Here is an 18,923-nt window from a genome sequence, read left to right as displayed (position 1 = left end):
ACTTGGGTACAGGAATAGGAACTAACATTTGGTTTCTTTCAATCTTGTGCGAGAGATTAGCAAAATGGAATAAGCGCTGTTGAGCGTGTACAATGCAACAAAACCGATTCTGGACGTATTTGCATCCACCAACCTTGGCATGCTTGTCTACACATAATACTCCACACTGTGTTAATGTTCCCTGCATTAATCCTGTCATTCAGATGGCCCCCACAACATTTACATCCATCCAATTATCCTAATTAATTAGTCCAATTACAACATGGCTAGTTTATTTTCCTGTGCACGATTACGTTGTAATGATGATCTGGAAAACTGTTAATGATGGGTAATAAGTGGACCGAGAAATTCACCAGAGGTCACTCAATGTCAAAGACAGTGAGCAGGTGGATTAAATCCAGAGAGGTGAACAGAAAAATAGGAAATGAGACAGAAGTGTGGTGATGAAATAACATAGGCTTCTGCAGTATCACTGTCAAACTGAGAGGATGTATGGAGGAGAATTGTTACGTAGCAGTGACAGTCGTACACAAACAAATTACCTGAGGAGGAGATGAGCTTCCAGCTGATTGAAGGCTCTGGTTTACCACTGGCTTGACACATCAGGGTGACGTTGGAACCTTCATTAACCACAATATCTCTTGACAAGTTGATGATTTTTGGTGGTACTGTGAAACAAAATGAGAAATGTAATGTTAGTAACTTGTAATAAATGGAATGCTGCCTGGAATCCAGAAAAGATCATTCACATTTAATTATAGTGTCTAAACCTCCAAGAGATGCATCCATGCAGTTGACGTCCCTGTCACCAAAAAGGCTTCAATCAGGTGTAGAAAGAGACAAACTGATAGTATTCCCATGACGACTTTGTAAAGCTGACTGCTGTATGATAATGGTGCGTTATTTGCTCTTACATTCAAAGGACAATATGGAATAAGCAGATAGCTGTCCTGAACTTAAAACAGAGGTGAGGCAGTTTTGACATTTAAAAGGTTGCTCTATCAATCAAGTCGTTGGGGTTTGGACTTGGAGTTCTCAGTGACAGCAATCTGTCATTCATTCACCCACAGATACACAAGTCATTATCTCTTTTGATAATACAGACCTATTGCTTCATGCAGTCCACAACAAAAGGTCAGATCCATCTTTCCATTTAGGGAAAGTGGTAAGTACAAGTATAAGCAAAATAAGCAAAATAATATATTATATATCTGTAAAACTCAGGGTGTTATAACCAGGGTGGTTATAACGTGGCCATTTAGTGATGGAAGGAAAGGTTGGCTGTGATAAAACCATTGATTTTGAAAAAGGTCAATACTGCCAGTTTTAGCCATGATTCGCTCTTTTCCAACAGTAAGTTACCCTGCACCCTAGTGTGAAGGTTTGTAACACTGCTACCAGCTGCTCTTACTGTAGCTTTCCCACTGATTATCATTTTTATACTGCTTTCCTATGTGGAAAACAAGTTAGTTAATCAAAAAATTAAATGAATAAGACTAAATCGAAATGAAATTTTATAACCTACATGTTAACGATGTGGGTTGTACCTCACAAGTGAAAAAGGACTGCACCTTTAGTTGGCTGATCAAAATGAAGGTGAGTGGGAGATGTACAGTAACCACAGCAATCCAGGAGCTCACGTCCCTGAAGAATTGTTTGCATCAATTTTAGCATTCTAGCACATTTTAAAGGCTTTTTTTTCTGCTCAAATTTGAAAGATCCTTGATGAGTACATGTGCTGTGTAGGAGTGAAATGATTCACTTGCGTTTATTTTTTGGGTATTGAGGTTAAGGTTTCGCACACTGAGGAAATCGTGTCAGTGTCTACCGGTTGCATGTATTCATGAGACAATTCCCATCCCTATTCCCACTGACAAAAGCAAAACACTTTCTGATGAATAATGCAGGCACTTCAGCAGAGTGGTTGTTTTTGAACAAAGACATTATGAATTATATGGTACAACAAGATATTTCTTTAAAATAGTGAAAACTCACTTTCCTCTTTTACAGCCACTCAGTAAATTCAATCAATAAAGCAATATTATTTTCATATGAAAAACGAATCAGTGTTATATTTAATTCAGTGCACTGTGTCAAAAATGTATTAGTCTCTATGGAAATGTGAGGCCTTTAGTCACTGAATTTCTTAATATAACGTGCAAAAAAATAGAGATGATTTCTTTCCTCCTATGGTCCAGTGAGAAAATGACTGAGCCGCCAGTTAGTAAGCACTGCTGGTCAATCATGACTGCTTACCAGTGTGTGTCACTTAGTACACCTGACGTCCAGCAATACTAGTCTTTGAGTGTTTTTACTTCCTGTAAAGACCATTTCTACTCTCTGACCAGGCCATTGAGTCAAGAACCAGAAAAAAATAAGCATCTTACATTTTAAGTCCATGACAAGACAATCTCATCACAGCACTGTTTCGTTCAGACAGCTGAATGAAATAATGCTTGAAAATAGATACAGAAAGACAGCAGAAGGTTCTGAAAACACACAAGGCTCAGTGATGGCAAGGGAATATCAGCAGGCATATTACAGAACTGTGTGGTTACAAAATTGCATGTGTACATTTAAATTGAAATACTACAGTGTCACTTTCACTCACAAAAATGTAATTTAAGTGAAAGGTTATTCCACTTATATCATATTATTTTTGACTTGATGACTCTGTTTTCATACTGTTCATCATGAATAACATTAAAATCACATGTTCAAGCACTCATGTTACTCAGATTCACCTTTGCATTTGGCACGCACTCCACCACACAGCACCACTTTCATGTGCTGTCATGTGTCCCAGATGTACCCTGGGTTGCACTTCAGCTTTCAGATTTCATCATGTGTACAAAACCCATGTGGGAAAATTACTTTGGGCCAAGAAATACCCCTGCAATCGATCAAAGTGTGGAAATGGTCTTAGTCTCAAATAGTGGGATTTCTGCTACTTGTATAAGTAACCTGGAAGTGTCCCTTCCTGGAAACTTCACGAAGGAAGAAAAAGAAGGAAATGTGACATAAAAAAAAGCAGAGGTATTCTCACAGAGTATTAGCATATAAATAAGTGGAAATAATAGAACTATTTGAAAAATAAACTGAAGTGGGATTGAGAATTGTTCATTATTCAGCAACAGCAACAAGTTACTGGAAGCTTCCTTATCAATTTCACACGGTTTCTCTCCAGCCCTATGAAAGCTAGTTTAAAATAAATACATATTTCATTTTATATCAATACAAACCTTTAAGAAAATAAAACAACCTAAAATCACAGATATGGGTAGAAGTACCTCAGATGGCATCAGAGAAAAGGGTTTAAAAAACATCAACTTCACAGTACTTAGAGGTAAGCTCTATAAAGCAATTTTTAAAGGCATGTTGAGAAAACTGACTCCTGAACAGGAAAAGGACAGATCTATAATACGAGGCACTTTGTTCAGGCTGCTCCAAGGTGAAGACAGATGGTTACATTTAGTAGCGCACCTGTGTGGACTGCATGTGTGCATTGCAGCTTTCATTACGCCTCTATCCATCTTTACCAATCACTCAACATAACCAGTGAAATGCTTTAATAATAAGTATGTGCTTGTCATTTAAGAGAAGAAGAGAAGAGAAGAATCCACAGTGGCGCTATTGAGTTTTTGACAAGGAAAACATGGATTTGAGATTAGAGTAACTCTAACACCTTTGCTTGTAGAATTATAAAATCCACAAAATCACATCTACTAAACGCAGGAACACGCAGAGCTTGACTCTATACCGAGTCATCCAACATATAAAAACACAAACATTAACAGAACATAAAGTATAAAGCTACTGTTTTATTAGCGCCATAAATACAGCTACTCCCAAAGGTGATCTCTAAAAGGTGATCTGCTCTGGGAGGCATCGTAATTTCTGATCTCAGGTCCCAGCAAAAAAGAAAATTTGGACATTGTGGAATAGAGACACAGATACTGTGCAGACACTAAACACCCACAGTGGCTGTAACTTCAAGTGAAAGTCTCCCATTGTAGATTTACCCTCATAAAATTGATTTTTGCAACTGCAATATGGTGGATACACGTCAGGACAGTTCAGGTCAAATATCCAAGAGGAGAGGAAAATTGCAATGCTGGGAAAGGATTTAGCCTTGGACCATCTGAAGCCGCCTATTGTCATCCTTTGACATCTGTCTTACCCAGTTGCAAGCTTTAGGTTTGGAATGCAATGTAAGCAAAGGGGAGGCGGATCTCAGAGATCATTCAAGATCGTCAGTGTATCTGTATAGACCAAGAAACCAACCTCCTTAAAAAGAATACGACATCTTGCAAGCAGTGATATGAAACAAAATACTTTGAGCTGTAATCGGAGTGTTTGGGGGTTGGCAACTTTTCCAAAAATGGTCATTATACATCTTATGTAGAGCTGGTGAGAAAAGGGTGGAAAATGTAGAAATTTTGTTGAAATCCACATGTACCCATCCGGGCCTGGGGATGTAATGCTTTGCAGTGACTACATTGGTACTTGTACATTGAAATTTATATTGGGTTTCCCAAAGTCTTGAAGTCATGAAATCTTTTTGAATCTTGGGGAATCTGGTTTGGACAAAGGGGCCACCCACCACTACTGGCCTGTTCGACTGTTCTAGGGTAAGAAGATTGGAATAAAATGTCTTGTATCATCAAATGTATCATTAATTGCTCTAGGATCAATGAGAACAACGCCAGTCTGAGATTTAATTGTGGGGATTAATCTTGATGTAGCTTCACGCAAGCTCAGTGGGCCAGCAGTTTGCCTTGCCACCCATTTCCAAAAAAACATTGTCTGGCTCTGTTCAGTTAGAGTACAGTCTCATAAAATGTCACAAGGTCAAATTCAGGTTGATGCTAAGGACATATTTTTCATAGGTCAGGGTTAATTGTGATTGCATACTGTCTAGGAACTTCTAGAATCTTCCATGATATCTCCTTAACCACCTCCTCATTTGAGATATAGATGAGATGGTCTGACCCCTCAGGTAGGCCTTTAACATTTCCCAAAGTGTTCCCCTGGAGAAATCAGCAGAATAATAAGGAAAATTTCAACCTCTCTTTGTTAGTTTTTATACACACAAACCAAATTTAAATTGGTTTATTCAATTTGTACATGTGGCTACAATGAAATGCAACTACACTGCTGCCATCAGTGTGGTGTTTGTTTGTTTTTTACCAAGTCTGAGTCCACCTAGACTTCTGGAATTGTTATTATGCCAGTTAATATTGATATGACTGAATTGAAAGAGGTGACAACCTGTGTCCTGAATGCCAGTGTTTGTAGCCAGGGATTGGTCCAATCGCTGTGAAGGTTGAGTCCACATCACCATATTGACCAAGCCCTGCACCTATAGGGCCCGTTCAAGGTTTCTCTGTGCTGTTGTGACCGATTCATATGGGTTGATTGTTGAACTATGCTTTGTCTGACACTTCACCAGTCCAGAATGCCCAGGGTTATGGCCTGAGGATATGCTGCCTCACTTAGCATGCTGCCTCCACGACCCAAACTAAGTGTTGGGGAATGGGTGGATGAATTGAGCACGAGGGGACTTAAAATATACTATTCTAAGCCATCTTCAATCAAATTAAAATTGAGAACACAATGAGACTACAATCTTCTTTTAGCTATTACCTAAACTGGTGTACAATGGATACAATTGCTGTGAAGAGAAAATTTGGTGTAATTATTCTTATGGGGACAGATTTAGAAGATATCTGTCTATGTGTTAGTGAGTTCACATGCATATGAGAACATCTGAGAATTCTCAAGATATACAAACACTGGGTCACAAGACATCCTGAAGATATGAGAGCTCTGCATGTGATGGTAGTGATTTTATCTCAACACCTACAATTATTTGAGTTTCCTTCATAAATATTTTCTTAACCTGGGTCATTTGTCCCAGCCATCGTTTTGTCTTTTCAATTTCAAAGGTACAAGGACAGATCTCTTTTTGCAACATGTGAGGATCATCCACTAAAAGCTTATGAATAAGGTGTCAGCAGCACTTTAACTTGCTTTAGTCACATCAGACTTGTTTCTCTTTGAATAATTTATTGAATGTCAGTTTAATTCACATTTACCCTTCCAAAATGACAAAAGCATACACACGAGTCAGGGCCGCTTCTATTGAACTGAAGTTCACGAGGCCAAAGCTGAAATACTAGTCTTTGTGAAATGAAAACGATTTTTCAAATAAACTCAAGCAGATTGTGGTGATATTCAGAATTACAATAAAGGGACCAAGCTAAAGAAGATGCTTTTTCAAAACCCTTATTTCCTCTTAGATCACAACCTAATAAAGTCAAATGTATCTCATGTATAGGCACAGTAAAGTTGAGCATATTATAGCTCAATCTTTAATATCAAACAGTATATTTAACTGCACTTTGAAACATAGATTCTAATTAGAATTAAAGCAATAATTTTTTCAAAAATCACATAAATACCACTATCCAGTATACAGACCTACATTATGTATTTCTAAATTGGCCTGGTCCAATCTGGCCAAATATAGACCTGGGAGGTCTGAATACAAACCTGACTGTAACCGGTTCTGTCAAACTGGCCCAACCAAAACCAGTAGGCAACTAGGGTATACTGCAGTACTCAAGTAGCCTCACAACAGAGTTTATTTCATCATTATTAGCAAACAACTTCCATATATCAGATTTGAATTTGACACTCATTTCCAGTACCATCCACCACTGCTTTGACCTAGGATCACTACCCGTAAGCAGTCCATCTGGCTCTGTCACGTGTCCTACAGAGGCAATTGGCAAGTATTGGAGGACAGCAGAGGGCCCAAGCCCTCGCCACTGCACTAGTGACTCCTAATTGGCGGACGATGGACACCATGCATTGATAAGCACTGCAAGAACATGGGGTGCTGCAGTGCCACTATAACGTGTGTGTGTGTCAATCAGAGACTTCAAAACACATTTCAAAAGACAATTAGGTTCTTTGGGTATTAGAAATGCATTTAAGAACCATGTTTAATGTTAAAAAACTGCCTGCTGTGTAAGACATCACATTTCTCCTTTTCCTTTCTCACATCCAGAGATAACATTGACCAGCATATGGAAATGTCTGACTGAATATGGGGTGTGTGTTTGCAGTTATGTCTGTGCATATACAAATACAGAATATATGTGTGTGTGTGTGTGTCCGTGTGTGTGTGTGTGTTTAATAATCGGATTGGTATTTGTTGGCCTCAATTCTCTAAATTTCCATTCCACAGAGTTGCATCCTCACATTACTTCACTAAAAGTGCAGAGCTTCACAAAATGCCCTAAGTCAACAACCTGTCGATTGTAATAACATCTATTATCCACTATGAGGGTGGCAAAATCCTATTTGCGCAAGGTAGTATAGGGTAATTTTCAATATAAACAGTATTACAGGAAGTTGCTACATTGCAACACTAACATACGTTGCCGATTGAGCACATTAAATTGTATTATGAGTCGAGGTTCACTGATCCTTCACTTGTCTACCAGCCGTTATCCCAGAGTTTCCCAACTCGCCCAGCTATTATACACACCTGCTTCCATTTTGAACAGCTTAATTTTGTATCTACCACCCAGTTTCCCTCAGTCTCTGCCAGGTCATAAAGAGCCTAGTTATCTCTGTTTGCATCCCTACCTGCGTTGTTGTGACCATTGCCAACACCCTCGAAATACTGATTCTGCTTCAGCCATTTCCATCTGTTTGCCTGCATCTTTGACCACAGTTTTGTTTTACCCCTGCTGTAAGTCCTACAGTATCTTGCAAACAGACACAGAGACGCACCTTTAGCTTTTTTTTCATGGATCTCATTCTGCGTCTAGTCACTATCAGAGATATATTTTGTATGGTTTCTTTTTATTCTGTGAACAGGTAAATCTGGAAGAGACACAGTTGCCACAGTTATGGTGCACAGCCCAAAACCATGCAAGGGGAACAACACTAAATCACGCATAGTGTGAATGTGTCTTGCCTCTTGCCTAATAGACTCTGGGATTGGCTCCAGCCCCTGCAACCTCACACAGTATAAGCAGGTAAACATAAGAATGGTTTAAAAATATTGACATTTCTCCATTTGCTACATGCTTTTATCCGGAGCAACACACTTGTGAAATACAGAAACCTAAACAGCATGTTGGACTGTGGGAAGAAACTCACCCTGCAGGGGCACAATGTGCAAATGCCACATAGAGAGACCCAAACTGGATTTAAACCAAGGGTCTTCTTGCTGTGGGCATTTGGGCACAATTGAGAATGCCCTCCTATGCACAAGGGTATATTGCCACCTAAAGAGTTATGTGGAGTCTGAACTGAAAAACAAAAAGTAAACACTTCTAATATATTGCTGCTCTTCAGATAGTAATTCCCCCTGCGTCTGTACAGTGACTCAGTACCACAGCCTTTGAGGCAGCCAGAAAAAGTATTACCTTACCAAGTATTTACTTTTAAGTGTTTCATCCCAGATAATTATGACGCAAGACCAGGCCACGTCTTTATATTCCCTCTGATGAAATACAAACAAACATCCAGGTCCAACATCCAACAGTTGATGCATCTTGGATGACATCTCCTGGTGTTCTCTCTTGATAGGTGAGTGAGAGCGAGAGCTTTCAGAGTCTTAACAGCATGGGAGCTGTGTAGTGAGCTGGTCATGGAAATCTTCCTTTAGATGGATAACCCTGGCTCATGTTCCTGCTGAGCTGTATTCATTCAACACAATGAGCTGCTTTAAGCTGACCGTGACCTCTGACCTACCCCGGGGTGGATGGCAAACTAAAAGGGAATTTCCTTACAGTGATCAATTGTGTATCAAGCATTAACAGTAAGGGGTGAGATCCATACTGCCCACATGGATCAGACAGTTTATCCAATCAGCACAGCTTGGGCACTCTGCTGTGATCGTAAGGCAGCAGAAATAATGAGTGTGCTGTCGCAGGGATGAACGGAGGATTAGTCAGTGCACTGACAAAGATTTGCCTCATTAATTAACTTTACATCTTTAGATCAGAAGCTGAATTAGGAGATAGAATAAAAATAACTTGTGTTTTTTTTTTTTAGCAAAGGCTCACACTTGTCAGGCTTATATAGTGTATGTACAGTGAAATCCCCTCTTATGTTAATAAGTCTGTCAGGAAAGTTTACATACAAGTCTACATACACTACTGTGTTCCATCCCTCTTGTAAAATCTAGGCCAAGGAGCATTGCAGCTGTTCTTTTGGTTCATTGTTTTCCCAACACTTTCCTGAGATACTTTATGCTGGTTTATCTGGCACCCATATTAACAAAGGCTGACCAGATCTGTAGCAGCTCAATACAGGATCGACTCACAGCACACACAACAAGCCCACTGTCCCACAGTCCATGACAAGCCAAATGTCATAAATAGCAAGCCAGCACACCACAATTATAGTTTCCAATATCATCATCATCATAATCATCATTAACAAGGTCTAATAATACACAGTATGACTTACAATTACTTGGGCTCATAGGCAGTTCTGCTTTCCTAAGTTTATTTCACTTGAGGGTTCTTTCGCAGGGAGCAATGGTCCTTCAATAGTTTCTCATAAAAAGCAGTGCATTCCATTCCAAAATGAACACATGGTGCTGCTTTCACAATGGATAACCTCTGAATGGATTTTTCAGTTGTCCGTAAAGTGTTCAACAGTGACAACATTCATTCAACAGGTGAAGGTGTTCCGGGCAGCCACAGAACGAGATTTTGTTTGTGCTGGGCAGTCGCTGGATGCACAACGGCATGATAAGCAAAAAGTCACTTCACTTTAATGCACTTTATCAGATTCCCAATTTTGTTCCACGCAAAATCTAGATGCCCTTGGAGTTGCACACTTGCGCTCTATTTCGTCTTGGTTTGCTCCGCGTGTAAATGAGAAGTTGAGTCTGGAGCAACACATGTTTTCCGAAGAATTTTTATTATTTTTGGTGCTCTTCGTTAAAGGTCCAAGTCTCTTCAGTCATGGCAAACTAGCTACAGGTGTGCACACACTAATCACTTACAGCAGGTACGCTGATAAGTGTGCAGACAGATACAGGCAGCATGAGGCCGGAGCATTGATGTTATAGCCTGGGATTGTTTGGTGGATTCGGCGCATGCACCTTTAAAGAGAAAACAAACTACCGGAAATAGCCCGAATCATAAAAATACTGGACAAATCAAGGTAATTTAAGTATAAGTAGGGACACATATACTTATTATTATACTTAAAAACGGGACATATGATCACCCTATCTTGACAATAATATTGCAATTGTTGTAAAAGTTAAACTGGTGCTTTGCTTTAAATAGTTTGTCAGGTGCTGCTCTTATCTACATCTTTACTATATAATAATATCAGGATGTGAATTATATAGACCTAAAATAATAACATGCTTACTGTTAGTTAATTCAAATCATTACAAAATAGATATATCGTATAAACATTTCAAGAAATCACATTATCTGGCCTGTTATTTGCACAGGTATTTTTGACAAGTAGAATAACTGTCATTTACATTCCGTGCCTCTCTGTCCCCGAAGCCTGTTTTCAATCAGATCCCTGAGAGTCCCTGAAAATATTGTTGTCATATTCCTACTTTCCAAAGTGCTCTCTTTAGAGAGACAGTTTGATAGACATTTTATGAGCTGGATGCCTAAAGGTTATGAAAGATTAGATGAGATGTAAGATGAGAATTGTGAATGTGTCCACAATGCATTCACTTTTGAAGACGTAGAGCCTGTAGGCAATAAAAAAAAACATGTCTCAAAGTTAATGCAATTGGAATTTATGACATACATATGGATAGTCCATGAAATACAAAGAAAAAAAACAAACATATATATATATATATATATATATATATATATATACACTGTTGCCCATAAAGTTGGAATAAAAATCATTCCAACTTTATGGGCGACCGTGTATAAAGATATATAAAAACCATCAGCCACCCATTGCACAAAAAGGTTTGAATGGAATGAATAGCATAAAAAACAAGGGATTAAGACAGTTGTTTAAACAAAATCACTCGATGTCATTCTTCAAGAACAGACTCACACAGTTCTTATGTGACTGGTGCTTTATACATATTATATACAAACTTACAAACTCTATGCAAACCAATCTTGATGAATACTGTATCTACTTTGGGGTTTCTGATTTTCGCTAATGTACCGATGGCGATAGTCACAGTCACCTCTGTGTAAATCTAGCCATAATTATCATCCACAGACACACAGACAGACAACCTGACAAAGCAGTCAGCGTTCGATCAAAAGTACACACACCCAAGGCTCATATACACGGAAGAATTTCATCAAATGTTTTCTGTGTAGGCTGCACAGACGAATAAACTATAGTGGAGGGCTTTTCTTTCAATAACACCTATGTCAACTGTAGAAGAATAGAAGACGTCCTTTGTTCAGCAAACCCTTTCATCTTTGTGTTGTTTGGTCGGTGGTGGCAGCAGCAGCAGCAGCAGCAGCAGCAGCAGCAGCAGCATACAGTCATGGCTGTGCCCCACACATTGTTCTGTGCTCCCACTGACCTTATCTGTTCAATTATTCTTAGTCTGCCTCAATCAAGCCACTGCTGCTTTGCTGTTACCAAGGTAACAGTTATTGTACATGCTAAAGTTTGACTTCTCACAAGTTTTACCTGATATTTATTGCATGCAGTTGACCATACAGATGTTCTCTGAAATTGATATCTATTAATACACTTTTTTGTGCGACAAACACAATGTAAAGTTTTCCCACGCATACAATGGACTGAAATAGCTTCACTGTCTGCTAAAAACAAGAAACAACGTGTAGTATTGTGTAATATCTACATATACAGTATCTACTCTGTCTTTCAACTTGATGCTCACAAAGCAATCTTATTCAATTGTAAAGGGCAACATTTTAAGGTTAGATAGTCACAGAGGTGACCTGGACCATATTCTGTGAACATTTAAGCACTGCCATCAAAAATATACTGTAAATTAATTAAAAAATAAACTGCTGGCGTGTCTTTGAATAAGACATTTAGTCAGAAATGCTGCAGGAAATAATCAGTGGCCTCTCAATAACCATTTCACACATGAACTCAAAATCATTCTGCTAACATGCAGCTCTTCTTTGAACTGGAAACCTGGCTTACATGAAGCGTGGAAAGCAAAACCATCACAGTGGGAGTCGTGCGGGTTCTGGAGCAACAGAAAGTTCCTAACCATCCTAGCCACAGTCTATATCTCAATTTGGAAATCTTCACTACCTCCTTTTTACCTTCCTTCGGCACCATGTCGTCTTTTGGGATTCATTTAGAAAAAGGAAAAGAGTTTTAGCAACATTATATACAGTATATAAAGGATAAATAAACTCATTCATGCGTGTTCTCCTCTTCAGGAAACAGATAGTTTAATGTTTTGACTCTGGTAATATGCTATTTTTAGTAAATAAACTATAAAGATTATCTGAATCAGACTTTTCAAATCAAATTAGTTATGATGATGGGCTCCAGGGACTGACTGAAAGAGACAAAGATGTTCTGATGAAATACTCAGAAGTAGTGCCATGATGAGTGTTTATCTCCTTCAAAAAAACAATGATACCACTCCGCCAATCTCACTTTCACTGATCTGTTGATTAGAGTAGCTTGTTAATTTACACGTTGTCACAGCAAAAATAATTATACCAGAGAGAACTGACAGCAAATGTATTTATAGCTATAGATCTGTTATACACATACAGTGATGTAAACAGTGCTTGAGTTTGAATAAAAGCACATTGCATAAAAACATTGCAGAAAATCCAAATGCTTTGCTTTGCTTTTTAAACTTTGAATAAATTACGGTGATGAATTGGTACGTTTGGGCAATGTGCTTATACACAGAGAGCACACACTGTAATTAATATAGCAAATTAATCCTCAACTTCTCAAGTGAACATCTAAACATCCCTCCTGAGAATATTCTTAAACATAATTCTTTAATTAACTCACTCATACATGGAGGTACTGTGGAGTTTTACAGGATATAATGGTGACGGAATGCTTCATGTCCAGCAAACAATATCTGAATATTAAGTGAGTTGGCCAATTAGGACTGCTGACAATTCCAAGGAAGATATTCAGAAAGGTAAAAATCAAACCCATAATCAACTACATTACTAATATATCAATACTGCTTTGACTACGAATAATCACCACCATGATCATCAATATTATTCAAATTTCTCGGGTATTCAATATCTTAAAAAAATCAGGTGTATATGCACCAAAACCCCGATTAATGTCCACACTGCTATGATCGAAAGAGCATAGACAGTAGTAGCGAGCAGTAGTCACCTTCAGGAAGATGTTAATGTTGGGAATGTCACACCAATGAGGATATGGAGCTCTATGTTTCACAATCTCTGAAACATTTTATATCCTGAGGCAGTGTGCCTCATTCTAATAGCGAAGTGGAGTGGAGTAAAATGGCTTTCACTGGTCCTGTGCGTATTAACCTAGAGTCTAGAGTAGAGTGTCTACTGCTGGTAGAGAGACACGTTATTAATCTACCTGTGGCGGCTTCACTACACGTGTTATTATGAGCATCAATGGATTGTAGGAAAGTATGCAAATCAGCCATTGGTTGGTCTTTATTGGTTGTCTCTACTGTAAATCTCTGTCGTCCACAAGGGACCATCTTGAAAGTTTCACTGAGTTGCAGTCAGTCTCAAGCACACGTTTACTCATTGCCCTGAAGCAGGCTCATAAGTTTGGACGAAGTTTCAAAAATGTAAACGGTTGTAGGCTGTTGTTGATGTTAATGTAATTGTTGATAGCAGAGAGTTAGGGCAGATGTTATCAAAATGTGACGCCTGATTTAGCTGCAATCCAGAACCACTCCTTGGAGCTGACATTATCACAAAGGTGAGGTTACGGGAGCATAGAGAGGATTTTATTATTTTGCATTTTCCTGGTTGTTACAGACAAGAATGTCAACTTATGCGTTGAGGTCAAGGGAGAAAACGGTTTATTTCCAATATGGATCTTAAATAAAAACAAGAGAAGCATAGGAGACATCCAAATGCCTCAGACTACCGTCCATTAGGAGCAGCTTCGGGTTGCAGGTTAGCAGAAAGAGAAAACATCTCTTTGTGTGCATTCAATGTATCTGTCTGTTTCAATATATCTTAGAATGATAGGAATCTGCAGCTTTGGAATGCTTGGTAACAGTGATATGTTGCATCTACGTGTTCTGATAATGGGTAAAAGATTCTTATCATGTCAGTTCTCAAGTGCTCTTGCATGAACTCACTCTGCTAGTAAGCCTTTGCTATTTTAACCCTGTGTACTTGAAGCTGGAAGCCCCTGCCTGACTGCAGATAGTTTATTCACAGTTTAAGCATTTTCTAGTATCAGTAAGAAAGGGCCCCATGATACAGCTTAAAGGCCTCAGTGCCTGTCAGATCTGACATAATGTTGAAGCTTCCTGCAATGAACTGTACGGTGTCTTATGACAGTATGTTTCCAATTTTATCTTCTTAGTTTCATCTTAAAAATGTTCTTTGCAAAGGAATTGTGAGTAATATCTCACATACAAAAAGTACTACCTACGTCCATGGCTGTCACGGAGTAAAAGCATACAACTACATACAATACAAGTGTGCTATACAAGTGTGCTTATCATTGTGTATATTATTTTCGAATTTTATACTGTAAAGACAGCTGCTCAGATTTCAACTATATGATATATTCTCAATTTCATAAGCACATAATTTAATACTGGGCAGTAAAGTAAACTGACGTGCTGAAGCAAAATGAATTTGCATCAACAGAAGTGCATTCCTTTTCAGTAGTACAGAGCCATAAATAAAAGTTATGTCAGTTAATAGAAATGACATTTTGCATATCATGTTTGTAATATCAGATAACTGTAAGCCATCACTGTCTGTATTGATACAAATGAAACATGGTACTACATTTCAGCAAAAATTGGCTACCTAATACATCCAAACTTGAGAAATGTTATTTGATGCTGTTATGCCAGTAAGCGCATCTGCACGTCAAATTAAAAGCATTAAACTCTCACTAGTCCCTCAAATGTGCACAGAGCACAGAGCACAGAGCACCTCGCTGCATACTTCATCTCTGTGAGTGTACCATCCCAACTCCACATATCATCTTAGCCCAAGAATCTTAACATCTGGTATTCTCCATTAACCTCGCCTAACACTGTGAGTGAGGAGCACTCTCCCCTCCCTCTCCTTGAGCAAGGCACTTAGCCACTAATTGCTCCAGTGGAGCAGTGAATGAGGAAATGAGATTTTAAGGAAAAGAGCAGGTACACATCTCTGTTTCTTTCTTTCTCTGCAGCTCTGGTTTGTCTATTTATGGCCTTGTGTGCTGGTGTTCAAGAATAACACATCCGTCAGTAAGAATCTACCTGCTCATCAAAAAAGATACTTCTAAAATATATTATCCTCTAAGTGTGATGCTGGTGATTGTGCGTAATTAGAAAACTGGCAAGTCATTATGAGATCTAGATGTGATGAAAGCCAGTAGGTGGATTTACTCGTAACAGCTGCCCCGCTGAGCTTACAGAAAAAGCAACACACAGATCTAGAGGAAGAGGAAAGAGCCTGCAAATATTGAGTAAAGCATGGATGATAGAAGTGTTGCTGTTAGTAGCAGTGTTTTTTTAATCAATAAAGGTTTTTGTTACCTTGGACAAGGATGTGCACAGAGGTGGTTCTGGGTCGTCTGCTTGTCTGGACAGCACACACATACTGCCCTTCATCTGTCATGTCCACGTTCTCAATCTTGATGGTAAATTCGTCCTGATTAAGTGTCACCAGACTCACTCTGGGATCCACTGACCATTTGTCTTCCCCGGCATAGAGTATACTGGACCGGTTCAGCCATGCTGTGTGTGTGACAACGTCCCCCTGTGCACACCTGGAAGAGAGAAGAAGAAAATATTGTTTTTAATTCACACATTTGACCAATCATTATCATTATTAACATCATCATACAAAATAACACTCAAGGTTGAATAAACACTTGAAAATGTCGAGAAGACTCTTTTCCTTTACACATGGACACTTTAATATCTTTTGCACATTTTCTCTCTATAGCAGTGTCTGGTAATCATCTCACTGATTGGCTGAAGGTGTGCTACCTTCAGCCAGAGAATGAATCAGCGAAATCAGCCCATGCATTTGCTTGCTTTATACGATGTCTGGCTCACCGTTTGCCCTTTATGTCATATGTCATCCTTGTTGTAAAGGCTCAGGACGACATATTTTGAGTGTAAAAAATAACACGAGTGTATCCCCCATCTAGTAACTTGAGTGTGCATACTCAAATAAGGGTGATATGCAGATTCTAGCCTTAGATATGATACTGTTCAGTTTAGACAAATTAATAATACGGGTAATTAAACAATTTGGATTAACTACTGTATCAGTTTCTTGTAAAATGTATGAAATTTTGATATATCATAATAGTCTGACAGTATTAGGCATAATAATGAAAATACCATTTCAGCAGTTTGCTGGGATATTGACAATGTCTCAACAAGCTTTCTAACAAACAACATTGTACATATGCAAATGTAACTCTTGCTTGATTTTGCTGTCATCAGGTTTCTTTTGTTAAATTGCCCACACACTCGTTTTCTGACATTCAAGCTGATTGAGACAATGAGTCGAAACAGCACCGCTGTGCTCTTTTGCAATTACAACAGGCTGGCTTCACGAGTCACAAAGTGCTACTTTGATACAGGACAAGGCTCAATGAACTTTGACTGTTACCACAGTGAGCTGCATCTGTTGTACTCTGATGACAAATCTTTGGATCAGACTAAAATATTTCAGACAGGATGCCTGGAAAAAAACTGTCTGACTTAGAGACCGGCCTACCATTGAAAATCCCACATTCAGCCATCTGCACTGATTGCCAAATTCCTGTTCGTTATCCGGGTTAAACTTTCAGTGGCCATATTTTTGTGCCAATGCATTGAAAAGCAGGATTTAAACATCAACACTTTAGAATGGTGGTGATATAACAGGAGCTTGACGCTTTTCAGCTGAAAGACTCTTGGCTCCATTTACGCTGTCACAGCTTTTGTTATGGCATCAGTCACTTCCACTTCAGTGGAGGCAGTAGGGTCAATGGCATCCTTAGGGCATTTGTGGTGTTATGATGGAGAAAGAAGAAGAGAAACTAGTGTGTGTGTGTACGAGAGTGTGTGTGCTGGTGTGTGTGATCAATACACAGATGCAATGCCTTTCAGAGTAATGGATCACAGTGTGCGCGAGATGAGGGGATCAATTTATTATGACAAAATGGATTCAATGTTGAGTTTTTATTTATAATGGCTAGAGTCAATTAATTTCTCTGTTCTGTAAATGTATTTCTCAGTGCCCGCATGCCTAAATGTGTCTCCACAGTGAAAACATAATACCTCTGGTAGACGTGCGTTCGACAGAAATCAATACTTGTGTACACTGATATGAGGAGAACTTCGAGGTGAGTCACAGCCTCGCAAGGACACACGCATGCATGTACATGTACTGTGAGTTCATCCAAGTATACAAAGTAAAGCCTAAAACTTTTCCAGGAAAAGATCCAGCACACAACCTCTCTGTTGTGTGGCGTATCTAGTACGTCAACGCCCTTGTTGGTCAGTATTGTAGAAGACATGTTCACTATCCGCAGGGGCTTATCGTCACATACAGTGGGGCTCACTATTCTTGGCTCTTGATGAAGCAATAAGTATGTTTTGACAATGTCCACAGTATGGCTCAGACTGCATGGTGTGGAATGCAGGTTTTCAGTGCAGATTACAACAACACACCTACAATCAAAGAGGAGGAGCTAATCAGTGAATTCAGCTGGAGACTGCTGGGCTGAGAAACTGCAGCCCCTCAGCCCTGCATGGACCCACGATCACCCACGATGGGAGTAAACTTAAGCTGAAAAGGACTCAAGTCGTAATAATTCAAAATATCAATATCAAAGGTGTAAAATGATATCTGTCTTCTCTTAATCTAAACCATGTTTCATTAGAACAGAGCTCATCTTCTACTGCTTTCTCTGGAGTATAAGCAAAATGAACACGGCAAATCAGCAGAAGAAGCCTTTATTCTCTGCTTTAGAGCTCTGCACTTTCAGAGAAGTGGTCTCATGGGTGGTGGAGGGTGGTGGAGTATTCATGTGTGTGACGCAGAGTGGAGAGGCAGATGCTTTTTTAATGCTTCCTCTCTACTAGAATGCACAAGAAATTTGATCAAAAACTTTCCATTTAAGTAAAGTGACCAATCAACTGTATGGCTTAGATTTATTTTTGGTTGATCACATGTGAGCCATATACATGAAAGCAACACCCAGATTTCATACCACAATTATTTGCTGTCATATTAAAACATTGTGTGAAGGTGTGTTTTGTTGATCATCAGAGGACTGTGAGGTTATGAGACAACACAGAAACACCTTTTAGTGTATTGCGCTTTTGGTATAGACATTCTCAATGGCCACTGTCGCTGAAGTGCTGTTTTGCTTATGTAATCTCTATTGAGATCATATCTGTTTACATCTTCTGAAAGCATAAAATAAAATACCTAGAAAAATGATTTTGAAGCTTCTTTATAGAAAGATAAGGGAATGTGGGAGCAAGAGGCTAGCACATTGCGACCTTCAATTTACTTATAATTAAAGTGTATGCACTTTTAGTAAACTTGATTGTTATGCACAATCCATGTGTACTTGAGATGCACTCCAACTACCAAGGATCTTGCAAAGAGTTGGGCAGCCTTTGTGCATCTCAATACTGGTGTATATTTGTGTTTTCTGTCTCCAATAATTAATGTTCTCAAGGAAGTGGTGAGTGTTACCATGGCAATGACAGATGGGGTATTGCAATAGCACAC

The 18,923-nt window shown here is 39.0% G+C and overlaps 1 protein-coding gene across 1 annotated transcript in view; it reads right to left on the bottom strand.

The window, feature by feature from the left end:
• ntm (neurotrimin) overlaps nt 1-18,923 on the bottom strand; it is a 98,118-nt gene that overhangs the window by 18,528 nt on the left and 60,667 nt on the right. The window contains exons 2-3 of the mRNA XM_076161344.1: nt 15,716-15,948; nt 543-668 (exon numbers count right to left, since the gene is read on the bottom strand). Coding sequence (XP_076017459.1) covers nt 543-668; nt 15,716-15,948 — 359 coding nt within the window. The remainder of the gene's footprint in view (nt 1-542; nt 669-15,715; nt 15,949-18,923) is intronic.

Source organism: Genypterus blacodes, unplaced genomic scaffold (assembly GCF_046128005.1).
Source record: "Genypterus blacodes isolate CSIRO-AG114 ecotype Tasmania unplaced genomic scaffold, CSIRO-AGI_Gbla_v1 ptg000111l_1, whole genome shotgun sequence".
In the NCBI taxonomy this organism is placed as follows: Eukaryota; Metazoa; Chordata; class Actinopteri; order Ophidiiformes; family Ophidiidae; genus Genypterus; species Genypterus blacodes.
This window is presented reverse-complemented; position numbering and strand designations above follow the sequence as displayed.